The sequence below is a fragment of the Moschus berezovskii genome, chromosome 2 (assembly GCF_049115385.1).
Source record: "Moschus berezovskii isolate FMDL1 chromosome 2, NW_MosBer_1.0, whole genome shotgun sequence".
In the NCBI taxonomy this organism is placed as follows: Eukaryota; Metazoa; Chordata; class Mammalia; order Artiodactyla; family Moschidae; genus Moschus; species Moschus berezovskii.
The window spans coordinates 121,141,475-121,159,124 of NC_142461.1; the positions used below are offsets into that span (position 1 = coordinate 121,141,475).

The 17,650-nt window shown below is 38.8% G+C and overlaps 1 protein-coding gene across 31 annotated transcripts in view; it reads right to left on the reverse strand.

Annotated features, from left to right (window-relative positions):
• The window catches only part of TTN (titin), a 276,712-nt gene extending 266,340 nt beyond the window's left edge, over window positions 1–10,372 (reverse strand). For all 31 annotated transcript variants that reach the window (XM_088830575.1, XM_088830572.1, XM_088830570.1 and 28 more), the window contains exons 1-6: window positions 10,152–10,372; window positions 7,864–7,967; window positions 5,403–5,606; window positions 3,678–3,965; window positions 3,118–3,203; window positions 2,779–3,023 (exon numbers count right to left, since the gene is read on the reverse strand). In XM_088830575.1, the coding sequence (XP_088686701.1) occupies window positions 2,779–3,023; window positions 3,118–3,203; window positions 3,678–3,965; window positions 5,403–5,606; window positions 7,864–7,954 (914 nt within the window). In that variant the 5' untranslated portion in view covers window positions 7,955–7,967; window positions 10,152–10,372. The remainder of the gene's footprint in view (window positions 1–2,778; window positions 3,024–3,117; window positions 3,204–3,677; window positions 3,966–5,402; window positions 5,607–7,863; window positions 7,968–10,151) is intronic.
• Between the last annotated feature and the right edge of the window lie 7,278 nt (window positions 10,373–17,650).

Consider the following 17,650-nt stretch of genomic DNA (forward strand, 5'->3'; position numbering starts at 1 on the left):
TAAGGCTCAAGGTACAGTTGATATCTACTCTAAATTGTAGAGTAAATTAACAGTACATTACAGTATTGACCAGTTTCATGAAGAAATGCTTAATCATTTTCTTGAAGAAGGGTTTTTTGGGTGAAAATCAATTCACATTTTATAAATGGAGCTGTAATCAACAAAAGGGAGATCTAGGGGAACATGTCTCTATTTTGAAAGTGACTGCCTTTGAACATAACAAAGACCAGTTTAGAATAATGTATGGTTTATACTAATTGAAGAAAAGCAAAGTGACATGTATTTCCAATTTTCGACCTACGTCCTGTTCTTGCCGTCCTAGTAAAATGGGTCTAATTCAAATAGACTTAAAGACATGATTAGCATGACATGAATGATTAGCAGCAGGTTGCAGGTAAGCCTGTAACTGTGAAAATCAATGTAATTTGAGTCATTATAGGAAAGTGCTTATTTCTGCTCTTACAATAAAAAAAATAATCATCTGGTCACAGCGAGATATAATGCACCTTATTCAGTGAAATATGTTTGCCTTACTTTACAACAAAAATCAAGATTCAGGAAATTGTCCATCCTGGATAACCGTTATTTTCTCCAGAAATTGACATTTTAATTTCTTAATCATTTTAAAGTAAATTTGGGGGGCTAAATAATTGGAATTGCTATTAATTAATTTTCAGTACTTCTAAGACAGTCAAAATGCTCCACAGAATCAGGGAAACTCTGTAATTCTAAATGACTCTTGGGCTTGGATTAAATATATGGTGAGGTTTTAAATATATATGAGGATTAAATATATGTCTCCCAGAAATCACGTTTGGCCTGTCTTGTGATTCTGTGGTGTGCAAACTTGGGAGTTAGCCTGAAACAGAACACTTTCAAAACTTGACAGCCAGACACTGAGCTTTTTGGTCAAGGCTTCATATTAGTATTTCTCAGTATCTTTAATTTTTAAAGTGGGCACTATAATAAAGACTGGAAAATATCTAGCATTTTCCCATATATTTGCTGGACATTGACATTGCCTCTGGTATGAAATACTTGTTATTTTCCACTTTTTTCATTTGTGTTGCTTGTTTTTTTCTTTAATAATTAGTTTGTGCAAGTTCTTGATACATCTGGTATTTTAGAGCTTTGCCATGAAATGTTGCAAATATTTTCCCCAAGATCTACTGCTTGTATTTGCTTATTTCTTATGGGGTCTCAGCCAGTATCAACATGTACAGTTGTGTAGGTTATGCATGGTTTCCAGACTTGCACTAGTCACACTGCAGGCATTGTGTGTTTGCTTTAATATTTTATGGCAGAAGCAATGACATATCTTGAGGAAGAGGCACCCTTATATTTTTTTTACCAAATGCACTATTTGGTGTAGCAATGATTTTGCTTTTGCCATATACAAATTTTTGTTTTTATGTAGTTGAATCTGTAAATCTATTTTTAAAAGCTCTGCCCAACAAATGTTTTCTCAGATTTTCTTGTTTTTTAATTTTTTTTTTAACTTAGCTCTGTGGTCAACATGAAACTTATTTTGTAAATGGTGAGAGACACAGGTTTACATTTGTTTTCTCCCAAATGGATAGCTAATTGGCCCAGCATTCTTCATACTACAAAATATTCTTTTCCCCACTGAACTGAAAAGTCACTTGGATTAAAAATTGAATTTCCTGGGTACCTGGATTACTTTTTGGATCTTCTATTCTGCTTCCCCATGTATATTCTATTTATTTACCAATATTACATTTTTGATGACAGTAACATCACAATAAGTTTGAATATTTTTTGAATCAACTATTAACTTATTAATCTTTTAAAATTTTTCTTGGCAGGGGAACTTTCTCTACATTAAAATTTTTTTTAATTGGTCAAGAAACACTGGTTTGTTTTTTTTAAAAAATACAACTTTCCACTTTTACTAGTTTATCATATTAAAAAACAACAACAACAACAAAAAAACCCTCAGCATGTTAAGCTAAATCCCAAAAGTTCAAATTTGCTATGGATAGTTTACACTTGCTTATACACTGAGTTCTGATGATACGTGCTTACTTTCTAAAATACCTCCATATTAACTAAGCAAAGAAATCCAGCTTATATTCTAGATAAAATAACATAAGCATATGCAAAATGTTTAGAAGGTTTTACTTACTATTAGAGCATAATAACATTTGTATAATTCACATTTAGAAGATACCTTCAACTAATTATCTCATTGAACCCTCACATCTTGAGATCATTCTTACTATGATTCTCTATAATTTACAAATGACATGGCTAAGACCTTAAGCAATTTAACTTCTTTAACTCTGGTCACCTATTTAAAAAATTAGGGGTGATACTTCCTAGAGGTTGCTATGATTATTTAATGAGATAATATACACAGAGTGCAATCAAATGTCTGACGGAGAAACTGGTCAATATATATTAATATTTTATTATTACAATTATTCTGTAAGTCACATTTTAGCCGGTGATCAGGAAGACTGAACACAGGGCTTCCAACCTTAAATTCTGTGCTCTTCTCATCTCACTGTGCTTTCTCTTAGCTCCTAGAGCAGATATTGAACGGCATACAAATTAGAATGTAGAATTAGAGCTTATAAAGTTTTCCAATTTACCCGAGGACAGTAAAGATTTATAAAAATCATAAACAATATCTTTTTGGTTTAACTCTTTTTATCACACACAACATTCCTTATTCCTTCCTTTTATATCTCTTCTTATCAGATTAAACCTAATTTTAAAATGCATCATGACCTGATCTCTTTTAAAAAGCTTTACCTGACAGGAGATGGAGTCGGTGCCCGCACATGTCTGACAGGCGAAGGGGAGTGTCTTATCGGCGATGGGGACTGCTGTCGAGCCAACTGTGCTTTGGCAGCGATGGATGGTGGTGTGGGAGACCTTGATTTTGGTTTAGGAGGTATCCTTGGAGGTGTTTTATGTGGCAGCTGTTGCCCAGCGGCACCATCTATGACCATCTCAACTGCTGCAATTGATCTGGCATCAAAGTGGGCCTCAATCTTCTGCAAAGAGAAAAACAAAGACCATGGTGAGGAGAAATAGTTGGTGAAGCAGCAATTTAAAAGGCAGTATATACAGTGTATATTTCAAGAAAACCTTTTCAATTCGAGTTTGTCGTGTTTCTGAAATCTGAGCAGTCGAAACAATTGTCTTTGTCCTTTTAGCGGGTACTACTTCTTCACCTGTAGGAAGGGAAAGACAAATACTTAGGAGGAGCACAAGGACCCGGTCTTAAGCGGGTTATGTTAATTCTGACTACAAAGTCAGTAAGATTTTCTAGGTATCCCCATGGGGAAACTGCAGTAAGATTTGGATCTTGTATAAATAGAAGTTAGGTTTAAATAAAGAAAATATTTATTATTAGATATGAGTCTACTTAGAATCCTTTTTAAAATTTCATTATTTGCCAATAATTTGAAAATGTTGGCATTAATTGAAAATACTTAACTGAAATACTTTCTAATTTCTAGTGGCGTTAAGAATTACAGATTGCTTCAATGAGTCTAAACTCCTCCTTTTCATGGGTGTTGGAAAGCCAGCTTTGATTTCAGCTCACAGTATTCCATGACCTCAGAGGGGAGGCAGGTGGACCCCTGGTCCCACTCTGTCCTAAATGTCCCCTCTCCTACCTCCTGTTCCTCAACCTCCAGGCATACCTTGAACCAGTAATTCGGCAGTGGAAGTAGCTCTTCCAACGCTATTAGTTGCATTTACTGAATAGGTGCCAGAGTCTTCTGGGTATGCTTCTGCAATCAGTAAGCTGTAGAGTTCGCCTTCTTGTGAAATTTGAAAATCAAGGGAGCTCTGAATTTCGGCTCCGTCCCGGTAGAACTTCACCACAGGTGTAGGGATTCCAGTCACTCTCACTTGGAGTCGCACTTGGCTTCCTTGTCTCACAGTCATGCTCTGCAGCCGTTGAGTGAAGTTAGGTGGCGCTGTCTCCGCTGCAGCAGAAGGGAAGAAAATCAGGACCAGTGTCAGTCAGGGTACTCCCAACAAGCTATTTTTAAGTAATCACAGCTGTTTCCGAAACCAGGTCATGACTCGATGACTCAAACATCCTTGACTGTCCTTGAGCCCAGCTCACCCATCAGATGACAGCAAGAGTGGAGCCAGGAGGTGGCAGAGGGCACCCACCACCATACTTTATTGCTTTGTTTTGTTTAGCTGTTCTAGGTCACCACATTTTAAAAATGTTATCATGTTATAACATTTTTAGAGAATTTTTCCAAAAGTTACTCCCAACTTCACATCGAGCACTTTTTAACACATTAAGGTAACTTTACATATTTCAGTAGGTTGCCTTAAAATAAATTCCAATGGTTGGTTTGCTGGATATACCTATAACTTACAGAATCATTACATTTTAATTTAAATATAAAATCCTAAATTGGTTCAAACTTAATCAATATTCAAATAACTCAAATATTTACTTGCATTTAAAATGTTAATCCAAATAATGACACTTTAATGTTAGTTATACTACAGAAAGCGGATTTTTTAAATTATGTTGGAAGTTTTTAATAAAATAAATGTGAATGGTGAATGGGGTTAATTTTGACATGTTTTTGAGTAATAAACAATAGCAGATGCTGTCAATCTTGTGCATTGTCCCTTCTTAATTTTCCGGATAAAAGTTAAAGTTCACACCTGGTGTTCCTTCTGTTTTGGTCAATGACAGCCCTATACTTAAACAGTGCTAAACACATAGTTTAGTGGATAAACATATGTAATGTTATGCAGTTCATGAAAGATATTGTTCTGTAACATGTAAAGTAATGTGATGTTCTATGTATTAATGTCTTACAAAGTAAAGGATGGAGAAAAAATACAGAGGCCATAAAGATTGGGTGGTAAATTTTATGGGGAAACTGTCATGCACTTGAATCATAAACAAGAATTTGCCCTTTTTCTATGCTTACAGTGCAATTATTTTAGAAACAGAAAGTAAGTGAAGAATTATTAAAACTCATAGCCTAGAGTACTTCTTAAGTGGGTAGTCTGTGTCAGAATCACTAGCATCAGAATCACAGGTGCCTGTTAAAGTGGGAATTCTTGGAGATATGCATATTTCCTTAGTAGGTGTGTACACAAGGCTGCAAAAGTCTTCCTACTTGTTCAGAAACACCATCTTTAACCTTTCCTTAGTATACTTTTAGGTGCTTGATATATGCATAAAGGAGGTAGTTCTCAGCCACTCTACAGGAAAATTAAACTCCACAAGACAGACAATTTTGCTATCAATGCAGCATCCGGTGAGCCCATCTCTGGATTTCAGCTGCTTGTGCTCACTAGTTCTTGGTGGACAACCCCAACCCCAGATCCTGGAGATGCCTTCTGGGCGGCGTGTTTCAGGGGATGGGCAGGACCTTCCTGCCTACCTGTCACGAGAAGCTCAGCAGTACTAGTCGCTTGTCCAGATCCATTGGTGGCTCTCAGGGAGTATCGTCCACTGTTGGCTTTTGTCACGGCGGGGATCATCAGTCTAGCGCGGCCATCGCTAAAGGAGATCTGCACGCCGGGCAGAGTGGAAGTAGAAATCACCTGGCCATCCCTAAACCAGCTCACCTCAGGAACTGGGAAACCTAGGAAACAAAGAATTCATCTTTATGTTTGGGGCACTGCCAAGTCCTCTATTCTGTCCTGTTATATTCACTCCCTTATCTTAAACCATAAAAGCTAACCAGAGTGTTATGCTATTCAATGACAGTGAAAATTTGACAGCTGTGTGATAAAAGTACAAAGTTGCAGACCATTAGGAAGGTCTGTGGGTTCACACAGAGGCCAGCACCTTCATTTTACAGGGGAGGAAACTGAGGCCAAAAAAATCTCAATAATTCTTTCAAGGTCCCTCAGCAAGCAGTGGCATACAGAGGGTTAGAACTGCCATCACCTGCCCTCCTGCCCAGGGGTCTATCTAAGGCAATTTAATAGACATCATTAAAATCATAAAAGAGATTTATTAAAGTGAAGAGCCAAGGAAATTCTGAGGTAAAAAAGTGACTGCTGTCCTCTTCAAAAGCAAATAAAGAACAAAAGCAGCAAAGGGATCTGAAAGTTCAGCGTAACAGGCACAAGAGGACACGCTCATCTCTTTGCCTCCTCTGTGGTTACGGGGACACAGTCTGCCTGACCTCTCCTGCCTTTCAAACGCGCTTCGGTAAAAACTCCACGCTCATACAGTAAGAGATGAAGCTGAACCCAGTCTTTCAGAACAACATGGATACTTGGAGTCACAGGTAGGAAAGCACAATTCTCTTCACCCACCATGGACCGTGGCACTAGGGACTACATGTACACGGTTGGATGTTTTAAATATACTAAAATTCTGCATTCAGAAGCGTGAGGCAAATTCAGAGCATGGTTTACTCTGCCTTTGGCATGAAGGCGGGTGATCTAACTCTTTCAACTGAGGAAGTGAAGATGAGCAAGAGAAAGTTTATTTTGTTGTCTTTACATTAGTCAATCTCCCACTATGGCCAAGAGAATAGTTTATTTGACGAATTCATGGGTGTCAAATATATTCAGTGGTATTTTCCTAAGAATTCTATTAGCATAAAGTGTGAAGGAACAAGAAGCTATGAGGAAGCCTGATTTCATTACTCCACAAGCAGGTGAACTTCCCAGTGAAGGCATATGTGATCTGCTTGTTCAAGAGTTAGTGTTACAAGCTGAGTAAGTAAATGATTTGGAAGTCAGTCAGAGTTTGTCACGTATGAGAGGAATTGAATGGGTCTCTATATACATGTACAATAGAAACTGAAGAATGATAATGATATTTATGTCAAATCATATGATACTATGTCAAAATATCACATATGATATTTGTGCACTATTAAATAGTGTTACTCAGTTATGAATAAGATTGGCACATAAAATAGAAAACAAAATGTGGAAAGAGAAAGGAAAAGGAAATCTTATTTTATATCTTTATTATAAGCCATAAAGTTAAAAAAAAAAAAGAGGAACCATGCACCATGGAAGTGCATCAAGCATCAACTTTTAATTAATTCATATAATCTTACATAACCAATTATAATACTACAAAAGGAGAAAATGTTGATGAAATAATTTTCAGATTATTTACAATATGGTTCATAGACTACCACCATTTTGTCACATGATGACAGGTCCCAGAAATCTTCCATTTTCAAAATCATCCTTTAACTGAGTTATAAAGAAGAAAAAGAAGGGGAAAAAAATGAGACAAAAGAATTTTCTATTAAATATATCCTAGGGTTAGTGTTTGTTTCTCTTTAATATGTGAAACGAGTGGCATATATTATTTTGGAGTGTCATTTCAAAGTGACTGGAAAATCTTTTCACTGACGAGAGTCACTTAAAGATTGACAATAAAAGAATGAAATGCATAGCAGTTAGCTCATCATTGAAAGTTCTGCCTTTGAGAGAAGTCAGCTGTCGTGTGATTTTCCATGTGAAACCCCAGAGGCTCAGACACACGAACAGTCAGCACCAGGCTACTCGCCCAGTAGCTCCATGAGTGACCCCTATCAGTCTGGAGTACTTGGCTTCCAGTCGGGCTCTGCAGCTGAATCCAAATATAGAATGACCAAATTTGGTCCTACTCAGAAGCTGGATTCTGACAACAGCTTTAATCTAATGCTAATTATTTTGCTTTGTAGAATTATAAATATGAATAAAACATTTTCAAACCATTATACTGTCAGATTTTGTCAGCACTCTGGGAATGGTATACTCTATACTGACCCTTCCATAGAGTTGGGTCAATTTCACAAAGTGAAAGCAGGGCTTAATGTTTACAAAAAAGTTAACAGAGAGGAGGCACAGAAGACAGAGGAACATGTGAATGTGTGAGCTTACCACTAATGTGAGCCTCAAAGGTTGCGGTACTACCCTCCAGTACCACAACGCTTTGTAACGGCTGCGTAAACGTCGGTGCTTGAGTTGTCATCTTTTCAGGCACTCTGGAAAGGAAGAGAAAAGAAATTAGAGGGTTACAACTGAGGGCCATTCTGGAGCTACTCTGTCGATGGCAGAAACACACATCTTCCAAATGGGTTGCTTCTCAGATCATCTGTGGGCCCAGAGCGTTCTCTTTTGCGGCTTGAATTTGGCTTCTGAGTTGATTTGCAGCTTAAAGAAGTAAGCAAGTCTAAGGGGAGATGGAGGAAAAAAATTGAAGCAAGCAGAGCAAGCAATGTATGCTAGTGGTCAAAGAGGGAATTTCAGTCTTACGAAAGGTGGGAAACCTAGGAGAGAGTCAGGAGAAAGGGAAAGCTGAAGAAAACTAGGGATCATGACAAACAATAAAAGAAACGTGTGAAAAGTATAAAATGAATCTTTGCATCCCATCAATGTCTGAAGGAATTATTTTTCTTAAATGTCCTTCCTCCCAGTATTTTTCACTCACTGTTATTTACAAAGTTGACATAGATTCAGGCATTATGAATTTAAGTGATCCAAGTGAATGTTTAAAATAGTAACCAAAACTAAAAGTTTAAACTTTATAATTTCCTTATTTGAAAAGTTTTGGAAAGATTTGTCAACCAAGCACAAACCCTCTGTAGACAGCACACAGTGTATTTTATTTCTTAATATTTCTTCATATTATAATTGTTCACTAAATGTTGCTACTGTTGATGCAAATATTCAAAGTTTAAATTTAACTGAGTAGGCCAAAATTCATTACAGATCTGAAAAATACTGACTTGAGTTCTTAATAAAGAACAAATGTCCAGAATGCAAAAATGGAAGGTCGGTGTGAAGTGTAGCTGAAGTGAAAGCACCTACGCTTTTATAGCACAAATATTAAAAAAATCAAAGAAAATAACATGAAACTGGCAGTTAAGTTCTTTTGTTAAGTGGAAGAAAGTATTTTGCCTATTAGTTTTAGAGATCATGAGAAGAATTTTCTGATGCATAAATACCTTCTTATTCAATTCCACTATTCTGACATAAAAAAGCAGATTCTCAGCTGTCAACTATTTCACTACTAGTGTCCATACAATTCTCTATTAATTAAAAGCTTATGGAGAAATAATTTTTCTAGTCATAATTACTGTCTTGTAACTTTTTACTTAAGTTAAAAAGAAAATAAAACTAGAATTCTGAGACAATAACATTTATATTTGAAAAATTCTGATAATATCCAACAGGATTTTTTTTTTAAATGGTTGCCAAGAACTCCTTAGTGTAGCATATCATCTTTAGGACACAAAAACAATTTTTTGTGGCTAACATTTCTGTTTCCAAGTGAGTGCATCTTCTAAAAATAGCTGTATTCTTGCACCATTTATATACCTATGTATTTATAGGCATTTACAGTTAGTCATCTAATTTCAGGAAGATGAGAAATCAAGGCATAATTTGAAATAAGTCTCTAAAACACTACTTCTTGCCCTTAACGTCAACATTTATTTCATATCATATAATTGGATAATGAGTTAAATTAAAACACATAATGAAATTCTGAGTGTTTTAGAAAACAATTACATAGCTTTTCTTGTTTTCAAAATTTCTGAATATATTGCAATTAACTGGCCTAAATGGGTCTTTTATTCCCATCATTTAGGTAAATTTGTTGCTTTAGCACTTGGTCTTGAGAGACCTTTGTCTAATTAGGGCTGAAGGTATGCATCTAAAATGTCATGCTCCCAAAATAAACTCTTCAGCAGATGACTGACAGCAGGCAAGTGTTCTGTCACAGCCCTGCAACTGATACCTCACCAGTTGATTCCCTTAAAAAGTCATCAGGGTGTAGCTGATACCACATGCGTTTTATCAGAGCTATTCTTGGTGTGACTCACTTTATCACTGAGTAATATAACCTTGAACATTCTCAACAACAAAAAAAGTCTATAAAAGAAGCAAACATTTTACATCATTTCAGACCTCAGCTTTTAATACTTTTAGGATTAAATGCTTTTAAACAATTTGAATCACTAACTGCTGATATGCTAAAACATTGAACTTTTTAAAGAAAAGCGTCCACATGTTTTAAAACAGAAGTTAAAAAGCAGAACGGATCAGAACTAGCACCAAGGAGTCCAATAAACACCTTTACAGGCATTGAGCACACGAAGCTAGTAGGGAGCTAGAAACTAATGAGGACGGGACTCTACTAATAAGAAGGAAAAGATGCTGCTCACCTGATTTCTCAGGAGTGCCCAAAAAGGGTGGGACTAAGCCCAAGGTTGCTTCTGAAACGACGTCCTATTTAGAGTTGGTTTTTTCGACCATCTCCAACATGAATCGGTGAGCCTCTAACTTAAAAACAAAACTACACAGTCAAGACTGTGTAGTTTTGCTTTCCTATGCAATCCCTACACCCGAGGCGAGGCTGGGAATGCACGACTGCTCAAGAGCCAGGGTCGGGTCGGGTCTTATATTTGCCAGATCTGCTGACAGCCCCACATCTCAGGGCAGGGCTCCGGCTGATTGGTTGTCCGGGGAAAGCATGATGGGAGTGGGGCCTATTTGGTAGTGGCACAGACCACCTGTTCTTCTGATTGGCAGTGCTAAGTTTAGCATCTCAAAAGGGGCTTTACCAAGGAAACAACCGTACTTAAAGAATAACTCTGCTGAGGCTTGGGGAAGAGCCCTTGTCTCCCATGCTACTATCTGCAAATACGAGTCTGAGGAGAATTTTTAACAATAGAAAACACCTGTGGGCAATTATACAAAACCGTTCCAAACCGGAGGGCTCTGCCCTGAGTCAGGTCTGGTGCCTGTTCCCTTACAATCAACCAAATGGACCTGTCAATCATCACAAACAGATGAGGGAGTTTATCTCATGCATAAGACTTCATTTTTTTTAAGAATCAGTGTCTAAAAACCTCAGCAATGAAGAGAGTTAATTTATGCTGTCTTCTCCAGAATCGACTTGTGCTTTGCAGAGTTAGGCCAGTGTTAATGCGCTGTGTGTTACAGCCCCGCAAGAAATAATAGTTGAAAGACAAAATCTGAACTTGGCTTACTTAAACTTAGCCTGTACAGTGTAATGATTTCCTTTTTCAGATTCCTTTTTTTTTTTCTGGGATTAATATTTACAAATATACATGCACTGATCCTTACTGAATAGCCAAGTGTTTTGTTTAAATCATCCATAAGGTTCTTTTTCAGGCACATGAAAGCTGCCTTACTAATCTCTGGAGTTTGCTGTTACTAATGGGAAGTAGTTAGGAGATGATATAGTTGCTATTTTAAGACTGAATTTAATTTCAAGCAAGAGATATTTCAAATACAAAAGAGCATACCAAAAGAGCTTTATAATAGTTCAGCTGAGAGATTTGTAAAGCTTCACTAAGAGGGAAGAAAATTGTCTTGTTGATAATAAAAAGAAAATTTTCTTAATAAAATAGACTAAAATTTTAAATTTTAAGTTTATGTATGTAATTAAAGTGTCCCCTGCTGTGGAAGGCCATGCATTAGAATTTTCAATTTCCTGAGCTGTGATTAACTTATTAACAGGGCTTCCCTGGTGGCTCAGAAAGTAAAGAATCTTCCTGCAATGCAGGAAGACCCAGGTTCAGTCTTTGGGCTGGGAAGATCCCCTGGAGAAGAGAATGGCTACCTACTCCAGTGTTCTTATCTGGAGAATTCCATGGAGAGAGGAGCCTGGCGGTCTACAGTCCACGGGATCACAAAGAGTTGCACACGACTGAGTGACTAACACACTTTAACTTATTAACACAAAACAGCACTGAAATATACTGGACAACTTATGTAATATAGTTATATAAACAAGGTGACATACTTAAACATTTGTCTTATTTTCTTAAGCAGCGATATCCATATTGCCAGTATTACTTTTCCCACTATAGACACTATCTGCCAGAATCCTGTTTGACTGCTTTATTCAGAAACAACTAGCTTCATGTTACATATCATAAAAATAATTCCCAATTACAGACTATGTTACAGGCAACTGGCCAGTCATAAAGCAAAGCAAGACTAGAAATATCATGTGATCTTTCTGATTTGCAGTGCTCACCAGCTGGTTTAAATGTGTTTGTGCACGTGTGTGTATGGTGAGTCTGTGTATGTATATATGCTCTTAGATTCATTCAACCTAACGTGAAGCATGTTAATGTGTTGTTAGGTTTGCTAGAACCAAAATCAAACCACTTTAATTCTTATGGGAATTAGAGGGAGTGAATAAATAGAATCTTGAAGCTTATGTCATGTTGACCTGGTGCAAAACTGAGAGTTCAAGAGCGGGGAAAGTGGACCATATATATTATAGACATAAGGTCAAGTGTGCTGCAAAGCTGCTTATCTAGTCACTGTTCTTGGATATTTTTAGACTTTGCAGCATTATCAAGATACTTGGCTTTTGGCATGTCCATCCTTATATGTCATTCAAAGCTAAGAAGGAAGGAAGAAAAGAGGGAAAGAAAAGGAAGAAGAGACCAGTAAGTAAAGAGCTAATTTACTGCTCTGGAAAGAGGCCATTGGATTAGTGAACAACAGTGGACAATACATGGTATTATGGTAAGCATTAGTTTTAAAATTAAATCTTCCATAGTTGTAATATAGTAAGCTATCCCAGTGGAAACTAAATACTACTCAGATTTGGGGAGCTTGCTGATGCAGTAAGATCTTAATTTATCACCCTAACAGTGGAGAGGAGTCCCAAAGATAATCCAAAACAGCTGATAATTCAAGTATAATGCCTACTTAGTTTTGGAATGCATGGGGTGATTCTCTTTTTGAACATTATAGTCAAGGCAACTCAATAAATAATTAAGTATATGCTCAGTGCTGAATAATGTGCCAAATTATTATAATTTGGGATTCTATCATTGCTTATTTACTCAACAAACATTGCTTATTGAGTGGTGACTTTTGCCAGGCATTGTACTAGACGATGGCTAACTAGTGGTGACCAACAAGAAGTTCTGGTTCCTGTACTTTTCGAGATGATGGTCCATATAAACTCCTAATAAATTCTCAGTATTCTATAACTGAAACCTAGACTAGGATGTGTGTAAAACTCAGGTAGTATCTCCATCTACACAACTGTGGTTGTTGTTGGACTTTATTTATACTCCATAGGACAAGTTACCAAAGGAAGGACTTACTGTGGGTTATTTGAGAAATGGGTACAGTTTTTAAGGCTAATGTAAGAGTCATTTCTGACAGAAAAGAGTAAAATTGATGTCTCTTATAATCCATTAAATTTGTGTGTGTGTGTTCTTACTGTATTAAACACAACTCAAGCACTGTGATTATAGCAATGTGTGCGACAGAATCTCTGCTCTCAAGGAGTCTGCATTTTAGCAAGCACAGTAATATCTAGTAATATGAGATCTATAAAGTCCCTTCCACTCATAAAGTGTTTCAAAGTTGAAATATAGGCTTATCATTGAGCTATTTTTACATAGGGAAGTAGAAAAGCAAATTCAGGAATTGCAAAGGAAAGAATGTGCTGACCCAAACAATCCATTCTGATGGATAAAGATCTGTGGTCCTTGAATTACAAAGGCAGGCAAAGCTACCGCAGAAACATGGGAGCAAGGAAGTGCTGCTTGAAATTCCAGACTTCTCTTTGTGCCACATTTTACTACCTCTAGTTACAACTGCTTTAGGAGTAAGATTGAATTAATTGCTTTCTACAATTGTTCACAGGTGTGCTAACAGTCACTCACACATTTAATGGCAGCAGACGCGGGGGACGCCGGGCCCCGGCGGTGCAGACGCGGGGGACGCCGGGCCCCGGCGGCGCAGACCATGCAAACAGGGGCGGCCGAGAGGAGCTACCCCACGCCTGAGGCCAGGGCCGGCAGCCGAGAGGAGCTACCCCACGTCAAATAGGTGGTGGCTGCGCGGGCGCAGGAGGGCCGAGAGGAGCTACTCCACGTTCAAGGTCAGGGGGGCGGACTTGAGGAGATACCCCACGTCCAAGGTAAGGTGCAGCGGCTGCGCTTTCTTGGAGCAGCTGTGAAGAGATATCCCTCGCCCAAGGTGAGAGAAACCCAAATAAGATGGTAGGTATTGTGAGGGGGCATCAGAGGGCAGACACACTGAAATCATAATCACAGGAAACTAGTCGATCTGATCACATGGACCACAGCCAAATGTGGTCCACTGGAGAAGGGAATAGCAAACCACTTCAGTATACTTGCCTTGAGAACCCCATGAACAGTATCAAAGGGCAAAATCATAGGATACTGAATGAGGAATTCCCCAGGTCGGTAGGTGCCCAGTCTGCTACTGGAGATCAGTGGAGAAATAACTCTAGAAGGAATGAAGGGATGGAGCCAAAGCAAAACTAATACCCAGTTGTGGATGTGACTGGTGATAGAAGCAAGGTCCGATGCTGTAAAGAGCAATATTGCATAGGAACCTGGAATGTTAGGTCCATGAATCAAGGCAAATTGGAAGTGGTCAAACAGGAGATGGCAAGAGTGAACACTGACATTCTAGGAATCAGTGAACTAAAATGGACTGGAATGGGTGAATTTAACTCAGTTCGGTTCAGTTGCTCAGTCGTGTCCGACTCTCTGCGACCCCATGAATCACAGCACGCCAGGCCTCCCAGTCTATCACCAACTCCCAGAGTTCACTCAAACTCATGTCCACAGAGTTGGTGATGCCATCCAGCCATCTCATTCTCGGTCGTCCCCTTCTCCTCCCGCCCCCAGCTTTTCCCAGCATCAGAGTCTTTTCCAGTGAGTCAACTTGTCGCATGAGGTGGCCAAAGTATTGTAGTTTCAGCTTTAACATCAGTCCTTCCAATGAACACCCAGGATCAGTCTCCTTTAGAATGGACTGGTTGGATCTCCTTGCAGTACAAGGGACTCTCAAGAGTCTTCTCCAACACCACAGTTCAAAAGCATCAATCCTTCGGCGATCAGCTTTCTTCACAGTCCAGCTCTCACATCCATACATGACCACGGGAAAAACCATAGCCTTGACTAGACGGACCTTTGTTGGCAAAGTAATGTCTCTGCTTTTTAATATGCTATTAAGGTTGGTCATAACTTTCCTTCCAAGGAGTAAGCGTCTTTTAATTTCAAGGCTGCAATCAGCATCTGCAGTGATTTTTGAGCCCAAAAAAACAAAGTCAGATGACCATTATATTTACTACTGTGGGCAGGAATCCCTTAGAAGAAATGGAGTAGCCATCATGGTCAACAAAAGAGTCCGAAATACTGTACTTGGATGCAATCATAAAAATGACAGAGTGATTTAGTTCGTTTCCAAGGCAAACCATTCAATATTACAGTAATCCAGGCCTATGCCCCAACCAGTAACGCTGAAGAAGCCGAAGTTGAATGGTTCTATGAAGACCTACAAGACCTTTTAGAACTAACACCCAAAAAAGATGTCCTTTTCATTATAGGGGACTGGAATGCAAAAGTAGGAAGTCAAGAAACACCTGGAGTAACAGGCAAATTTGGCCTTGGAGCACGGAATGAAGCAGGGCAAAGGCTAATAGAGTTTTGTCAAGAGAATGCACTGGTCATAGCAAACACCCTCTTCCAACAACACAAGAGAAGACTCTACACATGGACATCACCAGATGGTCAACACTGAAATCAGATTGATTATATTCTTTGCAGCCAAAGATGGAGAAGCTGTATACAGTTAGCAAAGACAAGACCAGGAGCTGACTGTGGCTCAGATCATGAACTCCTTATTGCCATATTCAGACTGAAATTGAAGAAAGTAGGGAAAGCCACTAGACCATTCAGATAGGACCTAAATCAAATCCCTTACGATTATAGAGTGGAAGTGAGAAATAGATTTAAGGGACTAGATCTGATAGATAGAGTGCCTGATGAACTCTGGACGGAGGTTCGTGACATTGTACAGGAGACAGGGACCAAGACCATCCCCATGGAAAAGAAATGCAAAAAAGCAAAATGGCTGTCTGAGGAGGCCTTACAAATAGCTGTAAGAAGAAGAGAAGCGAAAAGCAAAGGAGAAAAGGAAAGATATAAGCATCTGAATGCAGTGTTCCAAAGAATAGCAAGGAGAGATAAGAAAGCCTTCCTCGGTGATCAATGCAAAGAAATAGAGGAAAACAACAGAATAGGAAAAACAAGAGATCTCTTCAAGAAAATTAGAGATTCCAAGGGAACATTTCATGCAAAGATGGGCTCGATAAAGGACGGAAATGGTATGGACCTAATAGAAGCAGAAGATATTAAGAAGGGGTGGCAAGAATACACAGAAGAACTGTACAAAAAAGATCTTCACGACCAAGATAGTCACGATAATGTGATCACTGACCTAGAGCCAGAAATCTTGGAATGTGAAGTCAAGTGGGCCTTAGAAAGCATCACTACGAACAAAGCTAGTGGAGGTGATGGAATTCCAGTTGAGCTATTTCAAATCTTGAAAGATGATGCTGAGAAAGTGCTGCACTCATTATGCCAGCAGATTTGGAAAACTCAGCAGTGGCCACAGGACTGGAAAAGATTAGTCTTCATTCCAATCCCAAAGAAAGGGAATGCTAAAGAATGCTCAAACTACCACACAATTTCACTCATCTCACACGCTAGTAAAGTCATGCTCAAAATTCTCCAAGCCAGGCTTCAGCAATATGTGAACCGTGAACTTCCAGATGTTCAAGCAGGTTTTAGAAAAGGCAGAGGCACCAGAGATCAAATTGCCAACATCCACTGGATCATGGAGAAAGCGAGAGAGTTCCAGAAAACCATCTATTTCTGCTTCATAGACTATGCCAAAGCCTTTGACTGTGTGGATCACAATAAACTGGAAAATTCTTCAAGAGATGGGAATACCAGACCACCTGACATGCCTCTTGAGAAACCTGTATGCTGGTCTTGAAGCAACAGTCAGAACTGGACATGGAACAACAGACTGGTTCCAAATAGGAAAAGGAGTACGTCAAGGCTGTATATTGTCACCTTGCTTATTTAACTTATATGCAGAGTATATCATGAGGAATGCTGTGCTGGAAGAAGCAGAAGCTGGAATCAAGATTGCCAGGAGAAACAGCAATAATCTCAGATATGCAGATGACACCACCCTTATGGCAGAAAGTGAAGAGGAACTCAAAAACCTCTTGATGAAAGTGAAAGAGGAGAGTGAAAAGGTTGGCTTGAAGCTCAACATTCAGAAAAGAAAGATCATGGCATCTGGTCCCATCACTTCATGGGAAATAGATGGAAAAACAGTGGAGACAGTGTCAGATTTTATTTTTTGGGCCTCCAAAATCACTGCGGATGCTGATTGCAGCCATGAAATTAAAAGACGCTTACTCCTTGGAAGGAGAGTTATGACCAACCTAGATAGTATATTAAAAAGCAGAGACATTACTTTGCCAACAAAGGTCCGTCTAGTCAAGGCTATGGTTTTTCCCGTGGTCATGTATGGATGTGAGACTTGGACTATGAAGAAGGCTGATCGCCGAAGAATTGATGCTTTTGAACTGTGGTGTTGGAGAAGGCTCTTGAGAGTCCCTTGTACTGCAAGGAGATCCAACCAGTCCATTCTAGAGGAGATCAATCCTGGGTGTTCATTGGAGGGACTTTTGCTAAAGCTGATACTGCAATACTTTGGCCACCTCATGTGATGAGTTGATTCACTGGAAAAGACTCTGATGCTGGGAAAGTTTGGTGGCGGGAGGAGAAGGGGATGACAGAGAATGAGATGGCTGAATGGCATCACCGAC